At 52.3% G+C, this 25,507-nt stretch overlaps 2 protein-coding genes across 2 annotated transcripts in view; one reads left to right on the top strand and one right to left on the bottom strand.

The window, feature by feature from the left end:
- The window catches only part of ADGRD2 (adhesion G protein-coupled receptor D2), a 53,430-nt gene extending 42,901 nt beyond the window's left edge, over positions 1-10,529 (top strand). The window contains exons 25-29 of the mRNA XM_067541709.1: positions 5,563-5,604; positions 5,792-5,845; positions 6,752-6,896; positions 7,461-7,519; positions 10,404-10,529. Coding sequence (XP_067397810.1) covers positions 5,563-5,604; positions 5,792-5,845; positions 6,752-6,896; positions 7,461-7,519; positions 10,404-10,493 — 390 coding nt within the window. The 3' untranslated portion in view covers positions 10,494-10,529. The remainder of the gene's footprint in view (positions 1-5,562; positions 5,605-5,791; positions 5,846-6,751; positions 6,897-7,460; positions 7,520-10,403) is intronic.
- A 13,616-nt stretch (positions 10,530-24,145) lies between these two features.
- The window catches only part of NR5A1 (nuclear receptor subfamily 5 group A member 1), a 53,435-nt gene continuing 52,073 nt past the window's right edge, over positions 24,146-25,507 (bottom strand). Inside the window, exon 7 of the mRNA XM_067541708.1 lies at positions 24,146-24,888. Within this exon, the coding sequence (XP_067397809.1) occupies positions 24,641-24,888 (248 nt within the window). The 3' untranslated portion in view covers positions 24,146-24,640. The remainder of the gene's footprint in view (positions 24,889-25,507) is intronic.

The following is a 25,507-nucleotide window of genomic DNA, read 5'->3' as shown; positions in this document are numbered from 1 at the left end:
TATACGGGAGCATTTTATAGAACAGCAAATTGAAACTTTTGTTTTTACTGAGCTAGGAGGTGGGAGGGATAATGCTGTGGTTGGTCCAGGCCGGAGAGTCACGAGATGTGTTCCATTGACATTACTGCCCCAGACTCCCTTTGTGAGGCTGAATAGCCTCGTCACCTTTCTGTACCTCAGTTTCCCCATCTGTGAAAGAGGGTTAATAACAATAACCTACTTCCCTGGGGGTAGGAGGAATGAGGCCCCATTCACTGAGGTCAGCCACTTGGAGATGCTTGCCTGGAGAGCGCTATATCGTTACTATACAAATCTATAAATGTGCAAGTATTCGTGCATGCACAGAGACAGGCTGAGCATCCACCACCTGGCTATCGCTCACCTAGCCTGGAGGTCTCTTGCTGCCAGCACTCCAACAGCCTTGGAATTTCTAAACAGTATAGATGACAATTTCCTCACTCCAAAAGTGTTGCATCCAGTGTGGGGGAATTCCATGTTAGACCTCATCTTGACAGATGCAGAGGAACCGGTCATAGAATTAAAAATGAATTGTCACTTAGGTACAAGTGGTCATGACTTGATCACATTTATAATGTGCAAACAGAAGAAAGTCCAGACCCGTGACAGAGATACGTGGTGCTTTTAAAAAGGACGATGTCATGAAACTGAAAACAATGATGAGCTAAATCAGCTCAAAGGAAAAATGTAATCAGAAAAATGCAAATAATAATTGGGACTTGTTTAAAAACACTTTACGACATGCCTGAAAGCCACAGTCCCACAAGTGAGGAAGGAGGACTGTATTGGTTAAAAAAAGACCTAAATTAGCGGGGAAGTGAAGGCAGGTATTAAAGCTAGAAAAGTGAGCTCTAACAAATGGAAAAAAGGGGCAGGTGACAGTGTTTAATGTAAATCAGAAGCTCGGAATTGTAGAAAATTGATGAGGGAAACAAAGGGCCACAAGAACTCTATGGCCAGCAGAGTTAAGGCCAGTAAGAAGGAGTTTTTAAAGTATATTAGGAACAAAAAGAATCCGAACAACAGGACTGGGCCATTGCTAGCTGGGAAAGGTAGAATTATCAACCCCACTGAAAACCGACAGACGTGTTCAAGAAATAGTTTGGTTCTGTATTTGCAAAAAAACCAAAGGATGTAGTCACAGCATCCGATGCTGCTGTTTCCATTCCACTCGTATCTCCAGAGGATGTTAAACAGCCACTACTGAAACACTGGTTATCAGCATAGCTCTAGTGAAAAACCCCTCGAGCAAGCAGCCTGCCCCCATCTCTGCCTCAGCCACCTAACGGGGGAGGCAGGGGGGGGGTTGTTTTTGTTTTTAACAGTGGGGCTAGAGGCCGTGATGTGCAGGATTTCTGGTTTATTACTAGTCACAGACACTTTAAGAACAGCCCGTATGTCTCAGCTCATCTCTCTGCCCCCCAACCCAACTGACATCCTGCAGGATGTAACACCTGAGAGTCACTCCTTTGCCACGCTCCCCCTACCATCAAGGTCAGCAGAACAGGTTATGAAATCTGTGTTTGTGCCGGACTTGCTGTTGCCGTGGGGTGCCAGGTGCTGTCTGTGCTGTGCGGGGGAGAAGATGGGAGGAGAGATTCTCTGAAACCAGTTGCGTGCTGCATGGCATAATGCACACCCAATGGCCCTCACTTGGTGTGAGCTCACGTGACATATGGCTGTGGGGGGGGGGAGAGCCGTCTAGTGATTAGGGCAGCGAACTGGACATCAGCACTCCTGGGTCCTGGGCAAGTTCCTGACCCTCTGCACATCAGTCTCCACCTCTCTCAAGTAGGGGTCCCACTGCAACCTTCCTGCCAGCGGCGCTGGGGGTGTCGATCTGTGCTCAAACGCCGTGTGTGGCAGCTGCTACAGAAGGCCAACACCTCTTTTGAGACGCTGACTGACTGTACTTAGCCTAACTGCTGATCCCATTTCACAGACAGGGACATCAGGACAAAGTGAAGGCCCTGGCCCCGGCAGTAGCAGAGGGAGGAGCAGAACACAGTTCTCCTGATTGTGCATCCTGTGCACTGACAGAGAGAGGCTGCTTCCTCAGCAGTGCTGTGACGCCTGCTGGAATCCCAGAGTGGCAACGCAGGGTGTGAACAAGACATGCAATGCGTTCGGCTCTGGTGACCGAACGAATCCCACTTTTAAAGAAGCTGGGAGTGATCTTTCCTGCCCCCTGGGAGGTGGGACAGGAGCTACGTCTGGGCAGCAGGCGCAGATGGAGGAAGGAGGCTTTCTGACTGCACTGCTGTCTGATCCCGTGCAGCTGGGTAGCTGGGCGAGCCCCACACTGTCCAGCTTTTGGCTTCGCCACTTTGGCCAGCTGGCCATGCTGTTGAGCCAAGCAAGGTATTTCCTTTCTGGGCCAGAGACTCGTCACTGCTGGGATGTTGTCCTCTCCATCACGTTTCCATTTCCTGCAGCATCTGTGTGGATCCACGTAAATTCCATGCTTCGCGTATTTGCTCTCGCTGCACTCTGTGTGGTAGCTGGCCTGGCTAGTTGTGTGCGGTTTTTTTACACTTTTCATTTGCAAGATCCTGACTTTTTAAACACGAGATCTTTGGTGTTCTGGATTTAGATGGTATGCTCTCTGGGGCCAGGGACTCTCGCTGTAGTGTGGGCACATTACCAGGCTTACCAAACAATGACTAACAGTCATGTTGCAGTGAGGAATGTTAGTTCTCATAATACTCCTCGGGCTGGAATAGCTCACTGTGTATCCTCTTATCCCCTCTTGCTGGGAAGGACAATCACGCTTAGCATTTGTAGGAGGGTTTTCAGAAGTGCTCCCCTTCTTCCACCGGTGCTCACTTTGGCGTCCATGGGAGCATAGTTAGACCGATGCAAAGTGCTCTTAAAAATCCCACCCGTAGGAACTGTGCCATCTGCGGCGTTCCAGGGGTGAAATCCCGGCTCCACTCCCATCAATGCTATTGACTTCACTGGAGCCAGGATTTCACCCCAAGTGTTCGGCAAAGATGGGTAATCTTCACTATCCCCATTTTACAGATAGAGAAACTGAGGCACAGAGAGGTTAAGGCCAAGGTCCCACAGCAACTCAGTGGCAGAACTGGGAAGAGAGTCCAGCTCTTCCAACTCTCACTCCACAGTCCTGCCCCCAGACCATTGAAGATCTGAGCTTTTAGTGACTGTATTCTCACTACTGACTGTTTCTGTTGTGGTTGTGCCAGTTCAGGGGCCCATTGTGCAAGGCGCTGCACACGCCAATCATGAAAAGACAGTTATGTTTGCAGATTGCTTTGAGAGGCGCAAAGTGGCTTCTGGGGCTGGACTGGTCATTTATTTGGTGCCCAGTTTAACTCTGTTCCATATTTTGGTTGTATTCAGCCTCTCTGCAGCTGGGCTCTCTTTCTCCCCAGCTCCCCTCCGAGCCCCCCCCCCTCCCAGTTCTAGACAAGACGATTACTGCAAGGAAGACCTGCCTTGGCAGCTGCACCAGAAATCTGGTCTGTAGGAGTGACCAGCTTCGCTGTTTGAAGGACAGGTCATGGCACCGTGCCAGGTTGCTGCTACCAATACGCCTGCCAAGAGGTTTCAGATGAAGAGCAAGACTCATTGAAGACCAGATGAATTACTTTTCTTACTGCAGCGGATTTATCTCGCGGCGATAACAAATACCCTGCAGATAGAACATAAATCTGGTGCCAGATAGGGCTGCCTTTAAGGGCAAACTCTTTTGTTTAAAGCTGTAATTAGTCCCTGGTGCTTAGCTCGATGTTGACGCCTAGGTGGTGCTCTTTCCAGGCCAGTATCTTGCTGTGGTTTTTCACAGAGGTTGATATGTGGTGCAGGTGGCTGGGGAGCAAGTTTCTGCCTGGTGCTCCGTGTTTTGTAGTCGCTGAGGTGGCGGGGAGTTGATAGCATGAGATTCGCACTCAGATCTCTAGCCCTCTCGGGGGAGGGAGGGCAAAGGTGGTGAATTTGGGTTTCACAGAACCTCTTCAGTGGGAGCTTGGCTTTGCAAGGACAAAGGGGTTTGGATCTGGCTCCCGTTTTACCTCGGCTCTCCCAAGGATGGAGTGCAGCACGGGCATGCCTCAGTGGGGGGTTGAGCCCAGTGCCTCTTAGCCCCGAGGCATGAGCCACTGCTGCCTGAGCGAAAAGACCCAGCTGCGCTAGCCAAGGCTGGAGCGGGCTCATCGCTCTCTAGGTAGGCTAGGCACCTCCAGAGGAGGCTAAATTACCACACCCAGCAGCCATGGCTTGGGGGCGGGGGCGCTGGGATCAGTGCATCTGGCTCTGACTCGGCTCCAGTCGTCCGTTGTGTCTCTCACAAACAGACATCTCATAGCGAGAAGGAAAAGGCCCTGTCGTCTTGCTCTGCTGCATCTACCCCAAGGCTGGGGAATGGCTCTGGCCCATCTGTGCCCTCCACAGAGCTACTGCCATTGTCAGGAAGGGATGTCGGCCTCCGGAAAGTCAGCCTTTCCCACCCCGAGCTCAGCGCCCAGCCGCTGCATTTTGAAGGGCGGGAGGGAGCTCCGGCAGATCATTGCATGAAGGATTTTCCCAGTCACCAGTCAGTGAAGTGGTTGGAAATGGCAGGGAGGCCTGCTGGATTCCCCAGGCGTGATGGAGGCGGTCGGCTGACAGCCACCATTGCCCCAGCTGTATCACAGAGCAACAGAACAGCCGCCAGGGATGGCAGGTGCGAGGTGCGCGTTTGCTGACTAGCCAGAGTTCTACCTACATCCCTGCCTGCCTGCCTGAGTTCATGGGTGCTGCAGTCATGTGGGAGGAAGGGAAAGAATCTTTCTCCTTTTAGACTCTTGAATGAATTCATTGAAGTTCTGTCCATTGCTGCGACAAAGCCCGGTTCTGAACGCGTTGCTTTAGAGACCCGCCAAGGACAGGGCCCACTGGGCTAGCACTGCCCATACACACACAGCAGACACATCGTTCCATGCTGAGAGTCCGTTTCCGTCGGTCTCTTCCCCGAGTTGAGGGTGATGTGTTAGAAGAAGGAGATCCCAGGGCAAAGGGAGAGGTCGTCTGTCAACCTCAGAGCAGTGAGTGGAGCCAGTGGGGATAAGCAGAGTTAGAGGTTTGGGGTGGAGTTCGTTTGGAGATCCAGCCAGCATATGAGCAGGCACAATATTGGCCTGGAGATGCACCCTAGCAGGTCTGAGCACTGAGATTTCCCGGACTCATTCTGAAGCAGGGATGCTCCAGCGATGCATGACTGCTGCTCCTTCCTCTGGAGCTGCAGGCAGACTGCAAAGACTATTAATGTGGGCTTCCTGTCTTGCGCCCCGCGGAGATGGTAAGGATTAGCTATGCCCTGAGTCCCAGATGGAGCCTGGCAAAGCCAGCAGCTGCTCGACTCCCCTGCAGCGAGACTGACAAATGTTTTGTGGCCCAAAGCAGCGGAATCTGACCCAGTGTGGGTCAGCAGAGGCGCAGCATCAGCCACAGGCAGGGACCGACTTACTTCCTCTCTTCCAGAATGGGAACGTTTTGTCAGCCTCTTGCAAGCCTGTAATATTTTGTGCTCTCTCTCCTTTTCAGGGCTTGTACATATTCCTGGTCTATGCAATCTATAACAGTGAGGTAAGAGGACGCCGTCCCTGGGTTTTGCTCCATATTCAGAACAGCCATGTGTATTAGAAATGAAACTGCTACCCAGACTCTTAGCAAATGCAAAGGCTGATATTCTGTCTTGGCCCTTTGCTCCTGGGATAGCTGTTGCTTTTGCCCTGTTGGCTTGCTCTGTCTCATGCCGCTGCTCAACTTCCAGGTGAGGAACGCCATACAGAGGATGAAGGAGAAGAAGAAAGCTCTCTCATTCACAGTAAGTGGCAGGCAGCGGTGCTGCTCCGGGTTCATTACACACACAGGATGTTTTAACTTTCATTTTCAGAACAGTGCATTCCTGGGCACCCCAGTTTGTGTCCCCTCCCCCAAATCTACCGCATAGAATCCAGTGGGCAACCCTCACTGCAGACGGGTTATCAATCCCCTCTGACCGCCACATATCCTGTGCGACATGCTGATTTCTTCTAATCAGCTGGTCCAACCGTCTGTCCTCCAGAGCCTCTCCAGGGATTTCAGTCTAAACAGCCTTAGACTGAACTCTAAAGAGAGGCCCGAACTCTGCAATTTCCCATCTGCCTCAGCTGTGGATCGGTGTGTGTCTGAGGTGGGCTAGGGCCCATTTGTCATCAATGAAACGCGGCAGCGTGTATGACATGACTGACTCCAAAGCCTGGCAAAAGGCAACTCTCCTTGCTCTGGTTTCTGTGAGACTTCGATCTTCAAACCCTGGTTATCCATAGTGCTCAATCCCCCTTTAAATCAATCCAGGTTCGTGGCCAAATCCTACCCTCCGTGATACACGTGGGCTCTCACTGAAGCCCCAGGCATGCACTGCAGGACAAAATTTGACCTTAAGAATGTATTTTGAATGGAACAGGGAGTTGGGGGAGAAATGGCATCATTTTCCTCCTGAACTGGGCGAGGAAGGGTGGAGGAGAACATTCCACTTGTTCTGCAGTTGAGCAGATGCTGCAGACCTGCCTGGAGAATCTACATGGACTGAATAGTAGTAGCCTTATCTGTAAGGATGTGATGGTTAAGAAAACAGCTGTACCAGATCAGTTGTGACCCTCTTTAGAAATGATGCATGGTATCAAAGTCCGCTAAATGCAGATGCATCGCAGAGTCATGAGGGTTCTGCACTGCTTCTCTGTCATTGCAGAACTGTTCTCATCCAATCAATTATCTGTCAAGTCCAAGAAATACAACATCCTGGGAGGCGGGGAAGCGGAGTCCCTCTGCACCCGAGAGTGTTGTGTCCAGCCCTCTGCAGAAAGATGCCCCATTGAAGAACATTACCAGCAAAGGTAAAGAGCCACTTCTGGGACTTTTGCTTTGTACTCAGGTTGTCAGTGCTGCTGGCACAGATTCAGAGCATGGGGGAAGGGAGGCTGACCTTTCCAGAGGTTCAAATTTTAATACATATTCATCCTTTGCATAGTTTTGAAGCCACTTAAACATCAAAGAGTTGGGAAGTTTGACACAGATGTGAAGTTCCCAACTGTGACTCAAGAGGGTGACTGCAGTCCAGGGCTCCTGGAAGTTGGTGGCCAGGGCTACTGCCCTGCTTGCCTGCCCCTACAGCTGGCCCTGCTCTCCCTGTTAGGCAGAGAAGCATGGTTGGTGTTTTAAAATCAATTTACTTGGGGGAGGGGGCGGGAAATAGGTTTTAAACTACAGAAAGACAAGTTTCCATGCTCAGACCGATTTACAGCTCTGAAAAGTAGCTTGCAATTCTTCAGATAGCCCAGCTGCACCCTTCACTTTCTTGGAAGATACTTTGGGGGAATAAACGATATAGCCTTCTGAGGGGAATGCACATTTCTGTTCTTCAGACTTACCCACGTTCATTGTATCTCTTCACACTTTAGGAAACTTTGGTACCAAAATTCCTATGGGGATTTCATCAATTATGTCACCAGAGAGACCGGTACGTAATGTCTTGAGTTATTTTCCACCTTTCACATACAGAATAACTATATAGAGAGGAGTGTTGCCTAGTGGTTATAGCAAAGGCCTATGACTCAGGACTCCTGGGTTCTGTTCCCAGCTCTGTCACAGGCATCTTATTTTATCCTGGGCAAATCACTAAAATTGCCTGTAGTTCAGATGCCCCTTTTGTAAGATGGGGTTAATATTAGTCACCTCCCTCCTGGGGGACATGGCCCCCTCGGTCAGTGTTTGTAAAGGGCTTTGTGAGAAATGTTGCTAGCATTGTATATCTGCACCTCCTCCTCCGCACTGATTGGGCTGGGAATCTGAAGGAATTTACCCCAGGAAAATGATCCTGTAATGAAGTATCTGAAGGCTGCAAACCACTGGGCTATTGAGGGTGGTGCAGCAGGTGTGACAAACGGCAATAGGGTGAAATTATGGTAAGAAAATGCAGCCTGTCCATGAGGCTGAGTAGATTCTTGCCAGGAAGTTGAACCAGGCCAAGGGAAAGGGGTGGAAATCCTCTGGCTCAGGGCATCCAGAACGAAGCTGGACTGAGGGCCCTCCAAACATACAGCATGGAACGGCCCTGCACTCTAGTTGGAGTCGCTCCAAGAGCCTCCTATCTTCACATCTGTGATTGTCCGAGCAGCCCCCAGAGGGCTCGTCAGGTGCGGGGAAGCTGTGTACTCAGACGGGGGCAGATCTCACTCGGTGGTGTAAACTGGCCTGTGTAGCCCTTTTACAAACATCGCCATCCTTCATGCTGACGCGCTAGCTCTGGCTTGTTCAAAAGCAATCTGTGCACCTGCTGCCTGTGCGAAAGGGTGAGGAGGCCTCTCTCGGTCCCTGCCCTTGGAAGACAAGTAGTAGAAAAGAGAATCAACTGTCTGCATGTTTGGGGGGATGCCCGGCTGTCCAGATCATGGATATAAAGGGCCCCTGTGCTGTTAGACCTCTTTGTGCTGACTCCTGGACTGCAGCAGGGAGGGACAGATGGGAGTTGGTTTGACACATGAGAGGTGGAGGAGTCTCTCTGCTGCATTTTGATTCCCAGTTTTGTTGGTAACATTTGTGGTCTCTTTTCTCCATTCTGTATCAGATGAGACTCAACTCCCAGGCCTATTTATAACAGGGGTGCCCATACAAACACGAGTGGAATTGAGCAGTCAGAATGCCAAGGCAGAAATGAGGTCATGGCTCCAAACCTACCAAAAAGGAAGCAAGTTAGAAAAAGGCTTGTTGTGTGTTTCAGTACCCGAGTTAAATTCTGTGCAAACGCTGTATTGTTCAGCGGCTCATTTCATTCCCCAAGCAGTAACTAATCTGTAAAGTTCAACAAGGCATGCCGTGAATGGAGAATAATTTACATTTGACTACTCTGATGCCACTTCCATTCCCACCACTGAAATGATCATGCACTGTCTGTGTACTTGACATATAAGTACTATTGTTTCCTCAGAAAAAAATATGCTACTTTCATTTGAGGAATTTACCTTAGGATCCAGATATACACCAAAATTTCTCTCCCTCACTCCCTTTATTGCTTTGAAGCGGTATATTCTTTATCTTATAGATAACATTATGTACCATTGCAAGGAAACTTAGAAAAATCAGTATTTATTGTGTCTCTTGATTTATTTTTGATTAATGTTGCTACTCTTCCTGGTGATAAATACCTAGCAGCTTTTCCAATAGGTGCTTTTCTGAACCAGACAGGTGCTGGCTCTGTAAAGTAGAACCATTGCTAAGCTACTTGGCACAAAATATGAGACATGGGCTAAAGAGATTAACCAGAAGGCTTGAGTTTTCTAATGCACAGGGCATTAGTAGAGGAGCCTGCAGATTTCCTAAATGCCAAGGCCACGGCACTTCCTAGCTGGTGGACTAGAGGCGAAGATAGAATTAGCTTTATTCTATGGTAGGGTCACCCCGGCGTCTCTTTTTGTTTATTACTTAAATATTTGTATTTAAAATGTTTTATTTTCCTTTTCTAAAGAATACAAATTCAACAACAATCAGAATACAAAATTCTCCCTGGCAGCCAAAGGAGCCGGTGGGGGAGGAAGCGCAGCTGAGCCAGTTGGGGTTTTTTTTTTAAATGTTCATTTGTCTTCAGAAGTGAATTTGTGCAATTCTTTCATCTTCTCTCTTTATGAGCATTTGCACTCCACAAACGAGTGCTCAGGAGAAGTGAATTTTTAAGCTCAGATATTTGTGTGTAAGTTCTGTGTGTTGTAATCCTTGCCGTTTGTGCTGTAAGCGTTAACCCAGCTTCCAATGGACTGGCTAGAGCCTGCGGTGCTGGTTAGTTACATAAGTCACTGGTATTGTTTCAGCTCCCTCACTGACTCCCCTATGTTAGTGCCTGCCGGTGCAAGCTGGGAAGTCAGAATGTTGTTGTTGCGCGTACCCTCGTTCTGATTAAGAAGCCATTTTAACAAATAAATCTGAAAACACTTAAAATGACAAAACACTGTGTTCAGGGAGGATAAAAACACAGGCATGCTTTCCACTGCATTTCATCTCAGCTTTATTTGGCAGATTTGTGGCTGAAAGGTTAGAGCGTGGGATGCACACCTTTGGGGCGCCCTGCCTAAGAACACGTGCTGGGCTCTGGTGAGAACACCCAGCTGACACCAGTGTCACCAAAGCTCTGTGAACACCAGAGGCAGGGCAGTTCCCCTACCTGTGAAGCAGTGGAGCTGCAGGGAGCGAGGGGAAAGCCGAGCGCCTGTGGCAAAGCACCTCTTGGCTACGCTGGTGGCAGGAAAAAAGCCCTGCTCTGACTTGAGGAACGTGGCTGTCTGGGCTCCTTGGGAATTGGAAACGCCCCCTCTGAGCAATTCACAATTAACGAGCGTTCTCCCTTCTTTCAGGCTGTAGAGCTGACAGCGTTCAAGTCCTCAGGTAACGTCTTACTCCATCATTTCCTCTTCTCTTTGTATTTGGGTATGATGTTTTGCTGAGTATATTAAAAATAATATTGCACAACCTACTTCTGCACTGAGGAGGGCTGGCTGCAGAGGGGAGGAATCCGTGCACGCAGACAGAAATGTTCTCCTCATTCTTTTTTTAGTGCCAAGGAAGTGATGTGAGCGACCCTCCCCCTGCCCCAGGCCTGCCTGCATGCACGGCACCGCATCTCCCAGCAGCTTGCCATCTTGTATTCCTCGCATCACATTTTCCAGCTCACCGCTCTGCAAACCCCACGACTCCCTGCACCCTCCGGCAGTACTTTCAACACCCGGAGCCAGGCTGCCCTGTGTGCCCACGCACATCTCACACTGCCCAGCCGCGCTCCCCCCATACGTTGAGACCCTTTGGGCTCCACCCCGGGTACCCAGACCTTTCTTGCTGTCTCCTCTACGCCTCCCCAGGCTGCTCTTTGCCACTCACTGACTCCTGGTGCCACCGCCGCTGGGAGAAGCGCCACCACCGAGAGATGTTTAGAGCAGCTTGATGGGCCAGATCCATTGTACCTCTACTGGCCAGATATAAAAGAGCCCGGTGCTGCACATCCAGCCAGTGAAAACTCCGGCCTGTCCAAGCACAGTGCCATCTGGCTTTCCTGTCGGGTAGCGAGCCCAGGCACGCTGCTGTGTGTCAGTGCCATGGGCTGGGGGCTCCTCAGTCACTTGGTTGGTAAAGGGTGGGCACAGGCAGATTTCAGCAGCAGTAGCTCCTTGCAGAGACTTAAGCAGCTGCCACTGCAAAACAAACCAATGCACAATGGCTGGGACTGAAGCTTGGTGACTGGGAACGAAAACGCTGCTCCTGACGGGAGCCAGGGAGGCTGTGGGCTGGAAAGGGGCAAATTTGCAAACATAAATGCAATTGCTTAATGTCATTATTCACTTCAGCAATGCCCTGCCTGGTGGGGGCACGTTTTGGCCCCTGCAGAATGGAAACACTGCACGAGAAGGAAAGACCAAGGCTAGACTAGAAATTGGCGGAACTAGAAACTCAACTTCCCCCTAACTTTGCCACCTCGCGCTTGGGAGCACAGAAGGAAGAATGGGCTAGTCCGTGGGGTGCTAAGCTGGGTCCCATTCCATACGCTGCCACAGACACTCTTGCTGACCTTGGTCTTAGTCACTCTCTGCCTCAGTTTCCCCATGTGTATAATAGCACTGCCCTACCCCACAGGCATGCTGAGAGGATAAATACGGTAAAGGTGGTGGTGCTCAGATAACAGCAAGGTGGGGACAATGTAAGCAGCATCAATAGACAGACAGAGGCTGGTGCTCCCTGCCCGCTGCCAAGGGAGGGATTTCACCTGGGAGCAGAGCTCTGCTCCTGTCATTTGAATGGTTTGTCCCAATGTCCCCTGACCAGGTCAGCCCATCCCTCACTGCAGATTTGCAGGAGTTTCCTGAGTACGACCAAAGGAATCTGCTCAAGGTCACCGTGCCGAGGAGGCGAGGTTTCTGCCAGGTCTGGGGGAGCAGTTTGCTCAACACCTGTTGAAGGCAGATGCCATGCTTAGAAATCCCCACTACTGTGCCCAAAAGCTGGCCCTCATCCGTTCCCAGGCAGCCGACTCTGCCTTGTCAGAAATAAGGCAAGAGACTTGGACTGAATTCTTCCATTGTCTTAAGGAATCCCCCCAGTGCTGTGATAAACGGGGAGAGAGAGAGCAGGGTGGCTGGCTAGGCTCAGTTCAGGGACCCCGGCTGGATCTGGCTGGCATAAAGAATTGATGCTCTGTAGCAGAAGCCTGAACGTGCCCTCCTGATTGTAACTGCCCTGGGTTGGCTGGCACAGAACCGGAGCAGCACGAGCACACCAGCTTTATCTCCCATCGCTATCGAGGGCTGATTAATAATGCTTTGCCTGGCTGTAATGCCTGGAGCCGCCTTCCATGAAAAGAATCGTAAAGCGCTTTACACACCTGGGGGAATTAAGCCCCTGGCCCCTGGGGAGGTCAGTCAGGCGGTTACCCCTGTGTTACAGATGGGCAAACGGACTGAGACGTTCCACAGATCCCAGGGCCAGAAGGGACCATAGGGATCATCTCGTCTGGTCTGACCTGCTGTATGATTCAGGCCAGAAACAACACCCCCGCCCCCCCCCGATCATTCCTAGAGCAGAGCATTTAGACAAACCTCCAGTCTTGATTTACAAATGGTCAGTGACAGAGACTCTACCGTGACCCTTGGTAAACTGTTCCCAGGGTTCATCACTGTCACTAGTCAAGTGACTTGCCCAAGATGATACAATCGGTTAGTGCCAGAGCCGGGGCTGGAAGCCTGGCCCCTAGCCCCAGGCCATGCCAAACCCATAAGCAATGCTCCAGGCTTACACGGAATCAGAGAACACCGCTGCACAAAGGGAGCACTGACGTTTCTCCACCAGTGACAGCAGAAGCCCAGCTCCTTACAGTTCAATTGCAATCAATAGAGCTGGGCCAGGGCGTCCCATCTGTGAATATTTCTTACCGGAGCTTTAGCCGAGACGGATCCTTGCCTTGCCTGGCTGGGCTTGCCGTTTCTGGACAGAACAGGACGTCTGGGCCAGTGTGAGAGAATTTTTAGCACCTGTGGCATTAGCAGCCCCGCTCACACACACCTCTGCCTGTTCGAGCGCGTGTGAGGGCTGGTGAAGCCAGCACTTAGACAAAAGGAGGGCTTTGTGCCGCCTCTGTCATTGAAGGAGACAAAACGTATCAGAGTAAAATAAATATTTCCTTTCTGGTTCAAATATTCATCAGGCACAAAAGCCTCTGCACACTGTGCTTTGTGTCCTGAGATAATGTGTCCCCTTTCTATCTCCCAGTCAAACAAGGTTCAGGTCTGAAACATCCTGAGGACAGTTCTTCCAGGTCGCTATTGTCTAGTGGGGATTGTTTTGTGCGTGCTGTTTTTATTCCTCTGAAGAAGATTAAAAGGGGAACTGGACAGAGACTATATTAATGAAAGGCACAGTCCCTTCACGCAGCTCCATCTGGGGATACCTTAGCTCAGTTTTCATTTTTTCATAACACTTTTGCCTGGTTCTTCTGAGAGCTCCTCATCCTAGATTCAGGGTAAAGCACATCCAGCAGACACTAATCAGCCTGGGACTGTATAAATGCTTGGGACGGACGGATGGATGTTCTTTTTGCATTGTTAATTTTGATGAAGCTTTTCCGGGCTGTGGTTGCGTCAGAGTCACTGTGATGGCTGTAAAAGTTGAGCTGGGGTATAATTTGCATTAGCAGCTGTTGTCCGCTGGCCGGTGGTTTCTGGGGCACTCCAGGAGCCTTTCTGGGCCTCTGTCCCCTCGTCTATGCACTGACTGACCTGCTTCAGGGGCCCTCTGTGATCCTTTCCCTGGAGCCCCTGACAAAAGGGCCCCAGCGACACCAAGGCCACGCCTGGGGAACCTGCTAATGACTGGAGCTGATCTCGGGTGCAGGGTCTCTGCTCTGATGGCCCAAGCCTCCCGTGGGTGCAGAGTGAGTAACACCCCCCCCACACACACACACACACACACACACACACTGACAGGAGGGTGGTGGTGGGAGTGTGTGTTGGAGATGCTGGTAGAAATGCACAGATACACGTGCACGCCCCCAGCTGTCACCTGCACTCCACAGCACAGCACGTTCTGTGCACCGTGCGATGTGTGCGGAGCTCGCTCACTCTGTGCCGACAGCAGTTGTCCAGCATCCTGCAAGTGCCTGCTCTGCTCAGCTGTGCAGTTCTCTGAGGCTGAGTGTGAATGAGGACAGAGACCCCTTCCAGCCCGCGTCCTCCTCCCCAGCCCCGGAAATACACCTGGGCCAGTAGGCAGGCATGACAGGTGGACTGTCAGTGCAGCAGCCCTGCTGGGGAGCACTGGGCACAAAGTGAAGTGTCTTTAACCGCACAATACATACAATGATGCCTTTGCTCTGCACTGCCTGGCTGCCCCTGTGGCGGCTCTGACAGCACATCTGTGTGCATCGCGTCTGTTCAGCTACACAAAACTGCTGGGGCAGGCTGATGTCAGGGGAAGCAACTCTAGGCCAAGTGACTCGGGAGTCTAGACTGAGTCAGACTCCCTGGGCAGTATGCATAAAGCCATCACCAGCTCCAACAATAGCATCAGACTAGACTCGGCCGGGTACTGGTGCGTGTCCCAGAGGGAGCAAACCTGCCCTGGACCGCAGGAGACAGATTATGCCAGACACCGGCCAGCTCCTGCGCCTGCTCTCGGGTTTGTCATAGATTAAACCGATGGAAAACGAGGAGTCGCATGGTTTTAGAAATCGATTATTAGCACTGGTAAAAAAAAAACACACACACAAATTTGAAATACTTTTTCATTTTTGAAATTTGTATTTGAATGTTTGTGTCTGTCCATTGCTGAAACAAGAAATCTCGTAAAGGAATTTTCGGTCACTTTCGTCTCGCTCACGCATTTATTTGGAAAAAAAATAGTGTGGGTGTTTTCATATTTTAAAACGATAAAGTTTCAACCCCGACTTTGACAAACAGCTGCTGTTGTGTGTGCAGGGTATCTGCATGATGAAAAGGGCTGGTAGGTGGTGTGTTTGAAATTTCCAGCTAGCTGTTATAATGATTATTGTTCAAGGGTGGTAGCACCTCTGGGGGCTGGCGGAGACACGGCGTGAGAGACAGGGCCTGCCCAGAGAGCTCACAGTCTAAAGCAACAAGACAGCCGAGGTGTGGGCAAAAGGAAGTGCCATGAGCCTCTTTTGTGGAGTGGGAACTGAGGCCCAAAACAATTGTGCCTCAGGTCACACATGAAGTCAGTACCAGATCCAGGCACGGTAGCTAGCACTTCCAAGCAGTGGGCCAGGACTTTAACCACAAGACAAGCCTTCCCCTCAGACACCTGCCCTGTTACTGCCTTCTTTCTGGTTATATATGGGATCATAGTCAAAGCCACGCATGCCCCATAACCAGGATCTTTTAGTAGCCACCGATTTTGCTCCCGCTACCTGGGGCAATCAATGACATTAGCGATATAGCAGTGGCAGCTATAGTTAGTGGCAGCTATAGTTTCTAAGCAACGCTATATCACCAGTGAAGATTCATACAATTAAATGGCAACGTTATGGCCAACTTTTACAAACACATTTAAAGCAAGATTATTGCAACCTGCGAGGAGCTAAAAATTCTTTTAATTGCTCATGGGAACCAGCTGGCAGCTACAAGTCTCGGGTGCCCCTAGAAATCGCTCATCCTGCCCCTCCCTCCCCCACACTTCCACCCCGCCATTAAGCCGCCTCCCAACAAACTCTTCCACTGCTAAGGACACGGTTCACTTTGAGAGGCCGCATGTTCTCCCAGTAATGAGCGCCTGCCCGGCTGTACAAAGGTGCACATCATATTGAATATTCTGCACCGATTCATTACACCCCGTGCCGGGGGGGGGGAGGCCAGGCAGTTCACAGGTTTGTGCACACAATGAGTAATGTCTTTCTTGTCTTGGCGAACAAGAGCTCCAAGAGGGCTCCACATCCTCCAGCTCCTCAAGTGATGGCTTCATTGTTTCCCCGTGATAATTTCATTATTCCCTTTGAATACATTGTGTATGTTGCTAAGCCACGCATAGCAACACGTGTCTTCTCGTCTCCATGACCCAGTCCTTCTGTGATCAATATTAAGCAACACTAACAAATCACAATATCACATGATGCTGATTTTAAAAAAATAAGGCTATTTAATCTATTAATCTGAGGTATCAAATGCTGACGGATGTTTGGCTGCTTCCTAGCTGGTCAGGAAAACAGCCAGTGGAAATACCTACTGACGAATACATCCAGCAGACCTACTGCCGCGGCCAGCTAGCTCAGTGCCTGTCTCTCACGGTGCCTGGCACCAGTGGCTTTAGACAAAAGTGCAAGAAGCCCCATGCTGGCCAACTAAGGCGTAGCCAGCCTCCCACAGGAGACATTGCTTCCCACCCACAGGCACTCAGAGGGTGCTTTGCACCCCAGGGCAGAAGGGTTGTAGCAGTTACAGAGCTTCATCCTAGCCAGGGGAATTGTGGCTATTCTCAGTCATCCAGCTGTGTAAGCCCCTTGCGGCGAATCCTGCTCCACACGTTCACAGGTGCTGTGATTCCCGCTTGGCAGCGAGCGCCCCAGGTTATTTGCAAGGGATGTTTTTAAATGGGCCCTTCCACTTCCAGCAGTGAAAATCTGCTGCCGTCTAACTGCACTGGATTCCCCCTTTCTTGTGCAAACCAGTAACTAACAGCAGTTCCCACGGGTTTGCTCTAAACAGTTACTTTAGTGACCGCTAGTAAGAAACTCCTCCTTAGCCATAGAGTCTAGCTGGGGAGTAAAGGGGGGTGGCAGCAGCAACGGAGCAAGCCAGGGAGCCGGCTGCACATGGTGAGCCGAGTCCCCTGGTTCCTCAGTCTGGAAGCTTTGGGCTGTCGGTGCCACGTTTCATCACCCGATAAAGGCTGTTGCAGCAGCCTGCATGCGAGCTGCCAAGCCCTGTCTGCGGCCGCGGTGAACGCCAGGCAAGCCCTGGGTGAGATGCCTGGGCGCTCCGCTCCCACTCGCTGACTAAGGCAATCTCTCCTTTGATTTAGGTTTCTGAGAGGAGTGTTTCCAGGTGACTCCCTGACCCAGACCCCCCAACAGAAGGCAGGGCAGCGGAAGCCGGGCGCAATGAGCATCTTGATTTCCTGCTGGAGATCCATGGCCTCCAGTGCAAAACTGCTGAACTTGTGCTTTTTACTTCCGGCACGTGCAGATGAGAACAAAGCAGGCCTGGGCATCCTGTCAGGCAGGGGGCTTTACTGAACTCCTCCTCACCGGCAATTCACAGGCTCCCAGTTTCTCCTGCACTGGTGTTAGCCCTACTGCAATGGGCAGCCACCTCTCCTCTCTGGGCCTTGGTTAGATAGCACCATTCTGCCATTAAACAGCAAGGGAAACGCTTTGGAAGGCTCAGCTAAAACGCCCCCCATAAAGCAGTTTCCCTGACTGTCACTGGAACCCCACTGGTCCGGTGGGGCTAGCGACAAAAGTTGTCCTCCAGCCCCACAGTCAGTGGAGGAGAATGAGTCATTTCCCCCAAAGGAGAGGGGTATTTCAGCCCCCTTTGCTCACTTGATGGATGCTTGCTGATTCATCATAGACCTGTAGGGCTAGAAGGAGCTGTGAGAAGTCATCAAGGCCAGCCCCCTGCATTGAGCAAGAACAGGGAAATCTAGATCCGGCCGCACTTCCCAGCCAGCTGATGTCTCTGACAGCTTTCCCTGCCCCCCGCCACTTGCCTGCCAGAACAGGGAAAGCTCTCATGATTTTCATATAGTGGCAAAAGCTTAACTGATGCGTCCCATGAAAAATACCATGCTGGGCTCGAGAGGCTGGAGACACGCAATGGGAAGTGTCACTTTGTCAGCTGGGGGCTGTAACATCTGGGCAGAACTGGGTGTGTCTAGCTAGAATAGTGTAGTGTCTGGCTCACGAGCCAGCTCAAGAACCTGTCCTCGAAAGTCAGGTGCCATTAGTTCTGTCCTCCGGGCTGGGCTGGAGGGGAAGGTAATGCACTCGCTTTACTACGCACCCCTCTACGGCCTGAGCGCGTCTCGCTAAAAGGCAGTACACAAAGCAGCCCTCCCAATGCACTAACCCCTCTCGAGCGCTACACGCAATAAAACGTTTCCTCCCCTTCATTGCGATGGTCGTACATCAGTCTCACAGGAGCTGGCTTTCTAGAACTGCTGCTGCTGCTCAACCAGCCGGGCGGGGCTTGCTGCAGGACTCACTTGGGGCCGTGCAGGTCAAACCAAAGGCTCATCGTGGGCCCGTCTGCCCGTAACACTGCTGCAGTAACATCATTGACCACACTTCTTGGGGGCATCAGCCCCTCAGCGCAGACCTGTTTCTCCAGAACACGACTTTGGCCCTGATTCAGGCATGCACTAAAGCATGTGCCAGTGTCCCTCTGTAGCCAATGGGCATTATTAGTGCGTTCTTGACTGGTATATTACACAGGTTGGGGTGCTGGTCTAGCCCATCTCGAGAAGGATTCCACTGGCAACGCTGGGCTCATGGCTGATTAATCCCAACAGCCATGATGAAGATGTGGGTGGGTGTGGGTGTGGGTGGGGAGGGGGGCTCCCTGAGCACATTCCTACATCACGACACTCGCATTGTTGCGTTACGTGCCTTGCGACCCTCCTGGTATTGCTACATGACAGTGTGATCAGCCCGCGGTGGCTAAACCTCTCCCACCAGCCCGAGATGATGACCTCCAGGTGTTTGGGTGCAAAGGACTGAGTGCCCCTCCCCCCCAGCCTTCCCCTGTGTTAGTGAGAAAGGCTCATGGCCCGCAGGTGACTGTGTGCGGCAAGACACCCGCTCCTCTGGCTGACGCAGGGTGTAGACTGTTGGACACTAGCAGGTTCCTTTCCTGATCGTCCACGCTAGAAGCCAGGGCCCTGTAGATGAAACACAACAAACCTGCACCTGCACCTGCCTTGTCTCCTGGCCACCATGGTGTCCGTGAGTGGGCAGCAACAGCGTGAACTGCAGGGGGCGAAGTGCAAAGGGAAGGCGAGGCGCGTGCACTGCGGGACCAGGCAATGGGCTGCATTGCAAAGGATCACTTGGCTGTCTGCCACTACCCCCAGCAAAGGGGGGGCTGCAAGACTCCTAGGAAGCTGTAGTGTTCCCACTGCCCCTCGTGCAGGGCACCCTGCGCGGGCGCTCTGCCTAGGGAGCAGGCGCGCAGATGGCCGCTGGGTTTTTTTCATTTTTGAACCAGCTAATTTTACTCCTCCTGTCTGCTGTCTTTATGGACTCCACTGTGCCAGAGGGTGTGTTTGCCTGCTCTCTGGTCTTTGCATCAGAGGAGTTCATCTCCTCCGTTCCTAGGTGTAACACACACAAGTGCTCGGTATCAGTTGAGCTGTGTATTAGGGCAGAGTAAATGCTGGTTTTAAAGACACCTGTCTCGCTGGCTTGTTGTTATGTAGCCGCAGGCAGGGTCACTTCTTCAGGACTCATTACTGCATTTTAATATGGCCTAGTTTAACTACAGGCTAGTCAGGAATTCAGACCACTCGAGCGTTACCGCCAAGGAAAAGCCATGGATGACTCCGTGGACCTAGCCCATGTTGCATGGCCAAAGGCCACATAGGTGTGCAACCTTGTTCCCATCCCGCCGCTGCAGCGGGTTTGCCAGTTGTGCCCCTGTGATTTGCGGTACCCCAGCAAAACGCTTGGGCACTGGCGCTATTTAGACTAGGCTCAGTAAGATCCTTAGTTACCGTTGGACAGTCTGAAGCACTGACCAGGCACTCACTGGCTGAAATGTCAATAGTGTCATGGCTGGAGCAGGGCTACTATTCTGTCTCCAAGGCCAACCAAGCCATGGGGGTCATGGCTTTTCAGAACCGTCAAAATAACCCAACCCGTGCCCTACGCTGGGGCTAAGCTAAGCAGTATAGGGCGTTGTTTAGCCAAAGTATGGCTGGTAGCAAGAGGGACGTGGCAGCTAATGGCCTCATTCTTCCCAGCAGACGATGGTACAGAGGCTTAACTACACGGGCTTTTGTAGGCCCTTATTCAGCAAGATATGCTAAGCACGGGCGTTAGCCCAGCCCCACTCAGCAAAGCTGTGAGTTAAGCATGTGTGTAGGGCCACAGGCCAATGGAGGAATAATTCGCTAATTCATCCAGCTGGTACGCTGCCAATCCCAGGCCTGCGTGCAGGCACTGCGGGCTTGTCCTGTCAACAGCTCAGTGGCAGCTGTGGTCCCCATGCTAGCACCAAAGCACTAATAGTAACGGTCTGGCTCTGCTATGGTGCACTACCATCAGGGGCTGCGTGCACTCCCGACGCAGCTTTCATCCCACCGCACATTACCGCGTCCAAGCAGGAATCGCGCTACCTGCTGTTCTGATGCAGCCACCTCTGGGGATAGACCTTGGCAGCTGCTCTGCTTGTAAGTGCTAAGCAACACTGCACCTTGCCTGTGAGATGTCTGTAAGTGCTTGTGAATAGCTGTGACATCTAATCAAATCATGAGCCATGCTCCCCACATGCGTACAAGTGTCACCGTCCTGCCTGCCAATGAAGAGGGCTACAATATGCAATGCCTATTGTCACCAAGGCCTGGCCTTCATTGCCACAGAGCAACTGGCTTTAAAGTGCATCTCCCACACCATAGCTGCCGATTCAGGCAAACTGAGGGCAGGTACCCGGCTGGCTCCTTGAAAGAAATTCAACCCCTTTCGCTAAGTCATTCTTCCTAAGGAGCCCAGCGAAGCGACAGTGGAGTGGAATCCCAGGCACGTAACAGTGTGAATGGTGCTGAAATCCAGGAAAGCTGAGCTGTGAGAGCAACAGCACCCAGCCAACAGGAGTGAGCGACACATTGAAATAATACACAGCTTTTGTGTGATACACAGGTTTTCAGTGAATTGCAAAATTTATTACAGTGGTTTGATCCTGACAAGAATGTTAATAACCTCCTGCCATGGATGGACTGGAGGGGGCGAGAGACACTTAAGGACACTTCTTATTTTTGGAAAAGAAAACATCTTTTAACTCCCAAACCATATGCCCCAGCTCTTTAACTCCACAAAATACAACATGAAACTGCGCCACAGACGTGGAGCGGCAAATGCATTAACATGTTGAAATGCAGAAACAAACATGCTCATCTGCATCTCATACGCATCCAGAAAATGAGCTGCTTAGCGTCACAGCATTCTGCAGAAAAGCCACACAGCAGCAGCGCACGAGGCCCTCACAGCACCAACCGTCAGGCGCAGCCACATTTCTCTGGGTACGACAGGCCACGCAAAACAGAACCCAAGCACCTAGACTGGAAACTATTTCAGAACCCACCTGTTTGTTATTGACCAGTCATATGAATTGTATGGACAGGGAGCTACAGAACAGAGCCTGTGGCAATGTGACTTAAGACAGGCCCTTGCTGGCTCCTGGGGACGGTACGGTGCGCTGGGGAATAGAAAAGGACAGCTGCGCTGAAGTAAACGAAAGAAGAAACAAGACCAAAGCGCCTGCTGGTGTTACCTTGCACTGCTAGCTAAGGGGGCGGCGAGGGTTAAAGGGCTCTCTGTCTTGTGTCGTCACAGGTCTCACTGCCCTGGGTGGGAGAGCGTGATTGACGGACACTTACGAAGCTGCAGCAATAATACAGACGCTCCTAACACCAGGGGATTGAAGTAACACCCTAGCAGCTGGACCGGGTGCTGCTTACAGCAGGATTCCCAGTGGTGGAGCAGGACATGGGGGTGCCTGGCACAGGCTGTGCTGGAGGTGATGGAGCGGGTCCAATTACTCCCCGTCTCATTGGTTAGGCCTGGTCCGAGGAAGCAGGGAAATGGGAAATGGCGTAGGACCACTATTAGCCAGCTCAGGAGTTCCTGTCGAGCCTTTACGCACATGGCCAGCACGTGAGGGACTCAAGGCCCATGTGCACCAGGGCCTTTAATTCCGCTGCACACACAGAAGAAAAAGTGGAACCGAGAGCAGCCAGAAAGCCTGTCCGGCTCGTGTTCACGCTGCAGACTGTGTCCTGCAATGGGTGAACAACATGCTGCGCAAAAGGGCTGCAGCCATTTTATTACCCGGCTGCAGAACCCCTGGTCCGGGGTCTTTGCACCCCCTTCCTCCCCTCCCCGGGGCCTGTAGTCATCTAGCAGGGTGAAGTGCTTAGCTTTGATTTCATTTTCCAAAAAAAATGGAGGGGGGGGGGGCACTAAATCAAAATGTGGAAGAAAACACACCCCATGTGACCCAGGAGCAGCGCAGCGGGAAGGACCCAGGCTACTGGAGCTGGGCACAGTGTAAGAACCTGAATAGACTAAGCAGAGAAAATGCTCAAAAGGGACTGACTCGGCTAAGAAAGTGCCCAGCAGGGCAAATGTATTTGGTGCCAAAGGTCACCCAAGCTCCAGCCCATGGGGGGGGCGTTCTCTGGAGACCTCCCAGGGCAGATGGCGAGATGCGTCCATCATGCCCCTAGGCCATCTCCTGTTGTGTCCGCCCTGGTCATTCTGCCACCTCGCAGGCCCCAGGCTTTATGTGGAGAAGGCCGAGACATGGGCTCAAGAGACTGTGCTCCTTGCGTGACTCTCTGAGCTGCTGCCTGCAGCCCGACTGGCTTTGTTCCCTGCATGTCAAGCAGACCCAGGCATAGCAGCACCAGCCATGAACGGAGCATGGCACATCTGAAAGGTGCGCTGGGTGTGTTCTCCAGGGACACAGCCACTGCGGGACGCAGGCCGTGCTGCCTGAGCCCGGATTAGCCAGGGTGCCACTGTTAAACACAGGATCGGTCAGCGAGGCACAGGCTCGCATTAGACGCAGTCTTGCTGGCTAGTAACGCTGGCCTACGACCCAGGGGGCATGGACCTGAGCTGAGACAGCACCTGCATGCTGCAGGTGGATGGATGGCTTTATGCAGCAGATCAAGGGATGCTGCACTCGGAAACCTGCAAACGCACGGGAGAGCGGCCCAGGGGCAGGAGAAAAACCTTCTAGGAGACGGAGGCCGAGCCAGGAGCTGAGGCCAGAGCTAGATAAGTCGAGAGCTTCCCGCCTGACTCCGCTCTCACCTGCACTGCTGTGCGCCAGGGTCCCGGCCGTGGTTTGAATGTCAGCCGTGCCCTGCGCTCGCCCGCGGACACGGGATGCTCGTTAGCAGCGAGCGTCATCACTGCTGTGCTGGCCTCCCTGCTCTGCACCCCCAGAACTTGAACAAACAGCCAGGTTTTAGCCGGGCAGGAAGCTGCTGTTCAGAAAAGGCGCCTTTGCCTCCCACCCCCGCACAGCACAACTGGCCACGTGCAGCTCAGTGCCAGCCTGGGGCACTTACACCAGGGATGAATTTGTCCCAGCCACCCCGCATGGAATGCGGATTGGTACATTCCACTGCCCCAGCAGCTCTCAGCCAGAGTCTGCATCTGCCCTGCCCCCCTGCCCCTGGGAGAGGGAGTCAGGGCCGTTCGTGGGGGGTGGGGGAGAGGGGGCAGGAACGGCCCCTCTACTGGTAACACGTCTGGCTTGGCCTTTCCCAGTTTGTGCCTATAACAATCCACAGTTCATGTAACTGCAGGTGTCCATCCAGCCACGCCAAGCCCGGCCAACGGGCACACTCAGCTGGGCAGCCTGCAGGCATGCCGGCGGTGCTGCAAAACACAGGCTGGATACTCGGCAGTGGGGCTGTAATAACCACCTAAGATGACAGAGAGATTCCCCAGCCACTGCCATGGTCACCAGAACTCTGCTAAGGCCCCTGGCGCTGGTCAGCAGGCCCATTGCTGGCTCCAGTGACACGATGATCCTGTAGCAAGCTCTCGACCCAAGATGGGACTCCCTTGGCTTTTCTGATCTCTGGGGCACAAAACCCAGATCCCCTGGGACTCAGGGCAGGAGCAGGCAGGTGATACGATCATTTCTCTTCCCTGTCTCTAATGGCTGGATCCAGGGACATGTCGATGGTGCGTTTTCCCCAATGCCTCCTCCCATTCGATGTATATGCCAGGGCTCTCCAGCATCTCCATTCTGCAAACTATTCCACAAGGCACTCTCCCCCCACTCCCCCACCCCCGCCCCATTGCTTGCTCCTCAAAGCGTTTCACCCCCAGGGAGGAGGTGAGAACCACAGAGCATCGTTTGGAGAAGCCCTGGCCTATCAGAAGGGTAAAACCAGAAAGGTCCTTTTTTACCTCTTTCTTCCACCTTTGACGGTCGGGGCCTGAGCCGTGTGTGGGCAGAGGCCGAGGGAGCTGCTGAGGAAAAACGAGTCAAAAGGAACATAAATAAGAGCAAAGCCACTTCTAAGGTTTAATCCTCCCCACCCCGGAATTGGTGTTAAGTCAGATCGATGGGTGGGAGCTGCTGCTCTGTGGAACAGGAAAGCCAAATGGAGGCCAGGCCAGACCCCTCAGGGCACGCCGCACAGAGCAGACCATGTTAAACCATCGTTACTGTGTATTAAAATAAATCATCTGAAACTTCCCACTAGTACTGGTTAAATATAATCACTGGGCAAGGCGGCAATGGACAGGCAGGGCTGCTAGACCAGCCCTCCCGGCTTCCTTCTGCCGCTCCCGTGCGTGCACAGCAGGGAACGTCTCTGAGAAGCGCCGTTGCGAGTCCCTTGTTGGGCTGAGCCACACTCAAGTCCGCTTGGCGTGCAGCATTTCGATGAGCAGGTTGTTGCACGGCACCTCCCCGCTCAGGTGCTTGTGGTAGAGGTACTCCTCGGCCTGCATGCTGAGGGAGCGGATCTCAGCCAGCCGCAGCAGCAGCTGCCGGAACTTGTCCGCGGCGTGAGGGTAGTGGCAGACGGTGTACTCCAGCAGGGCCGTGTTGGCTTTCTCCTGGGCGTCCTTTGCCAGGCTGTGATTCTCCAGATATTTCACATCTGCGACAGGAAAACAAAAAGCAGCAGCTCGTGACGTGGCCCGAAGCGCAGCCCGGTGTCACGCTCACAGCAGCGCAGGTTGAGCCGTGGCCCCGCAAGGCACCTGGACACTGGGCTCTAAGAGCGCTGCACTGCTGTGCCAGGCAGCCGTTCTGCCATCCCGGGTGTCCGCGCGCCTCCCACCTTGCGCCCTCCTGCACCGACTTCACTCTTGTCGTTTTCCTGAATCTAAGGCAGAAGTGATGAACTCTGCGAGTGCGGGGCTGCTCTTTGTGTGTGGAAAAGCGCAGTATTAAGGGGCAACAGAAACGTGGGAGGAGACTGGCCAGCCTGAAGAACAGCAACATTTGCACCCTTCTGCTTCCCCCTGCATCACCACCACTGCAATGGTAGGCCACTGGCTGGGGGACACCTCCTCAGCTGATCCCTGCTGGATGTGCTGAAAAGATTAAATCCATCCAGTATGCCACAGGGAGGAAATCCTCCCTCCCCCACATTCAGCAGTGAATTTAATCCTGAGCATGTGCACCAGGTCTTACTTGTGTGAGTACTCGAGAGAGAGAGAAAGAGAGACCACTGTGGGCCAAACAGTGCTCGACTCTGATTGAATCTACTAGCA

This window comes from Emydura macquarii, unplaced genomic scaffold (assembly GCF_026122565.2).
Source record: "Emydura macquarii macquarii isolate MOO-44397 ecotype Brisbane River unplaced genomic scaffold, CSIRO-AGI_Emac_v2 contig_691, whole genome shotgun sequence".
Taxonomy (NCBI): Eukaryota; Metazoa; Chordata; order Testudines; family Chelidae; genus Emydura; species Emydura macquarii.
This window is presented reverse-complemented; position numbering and strand designations above follow the sequence as displayed.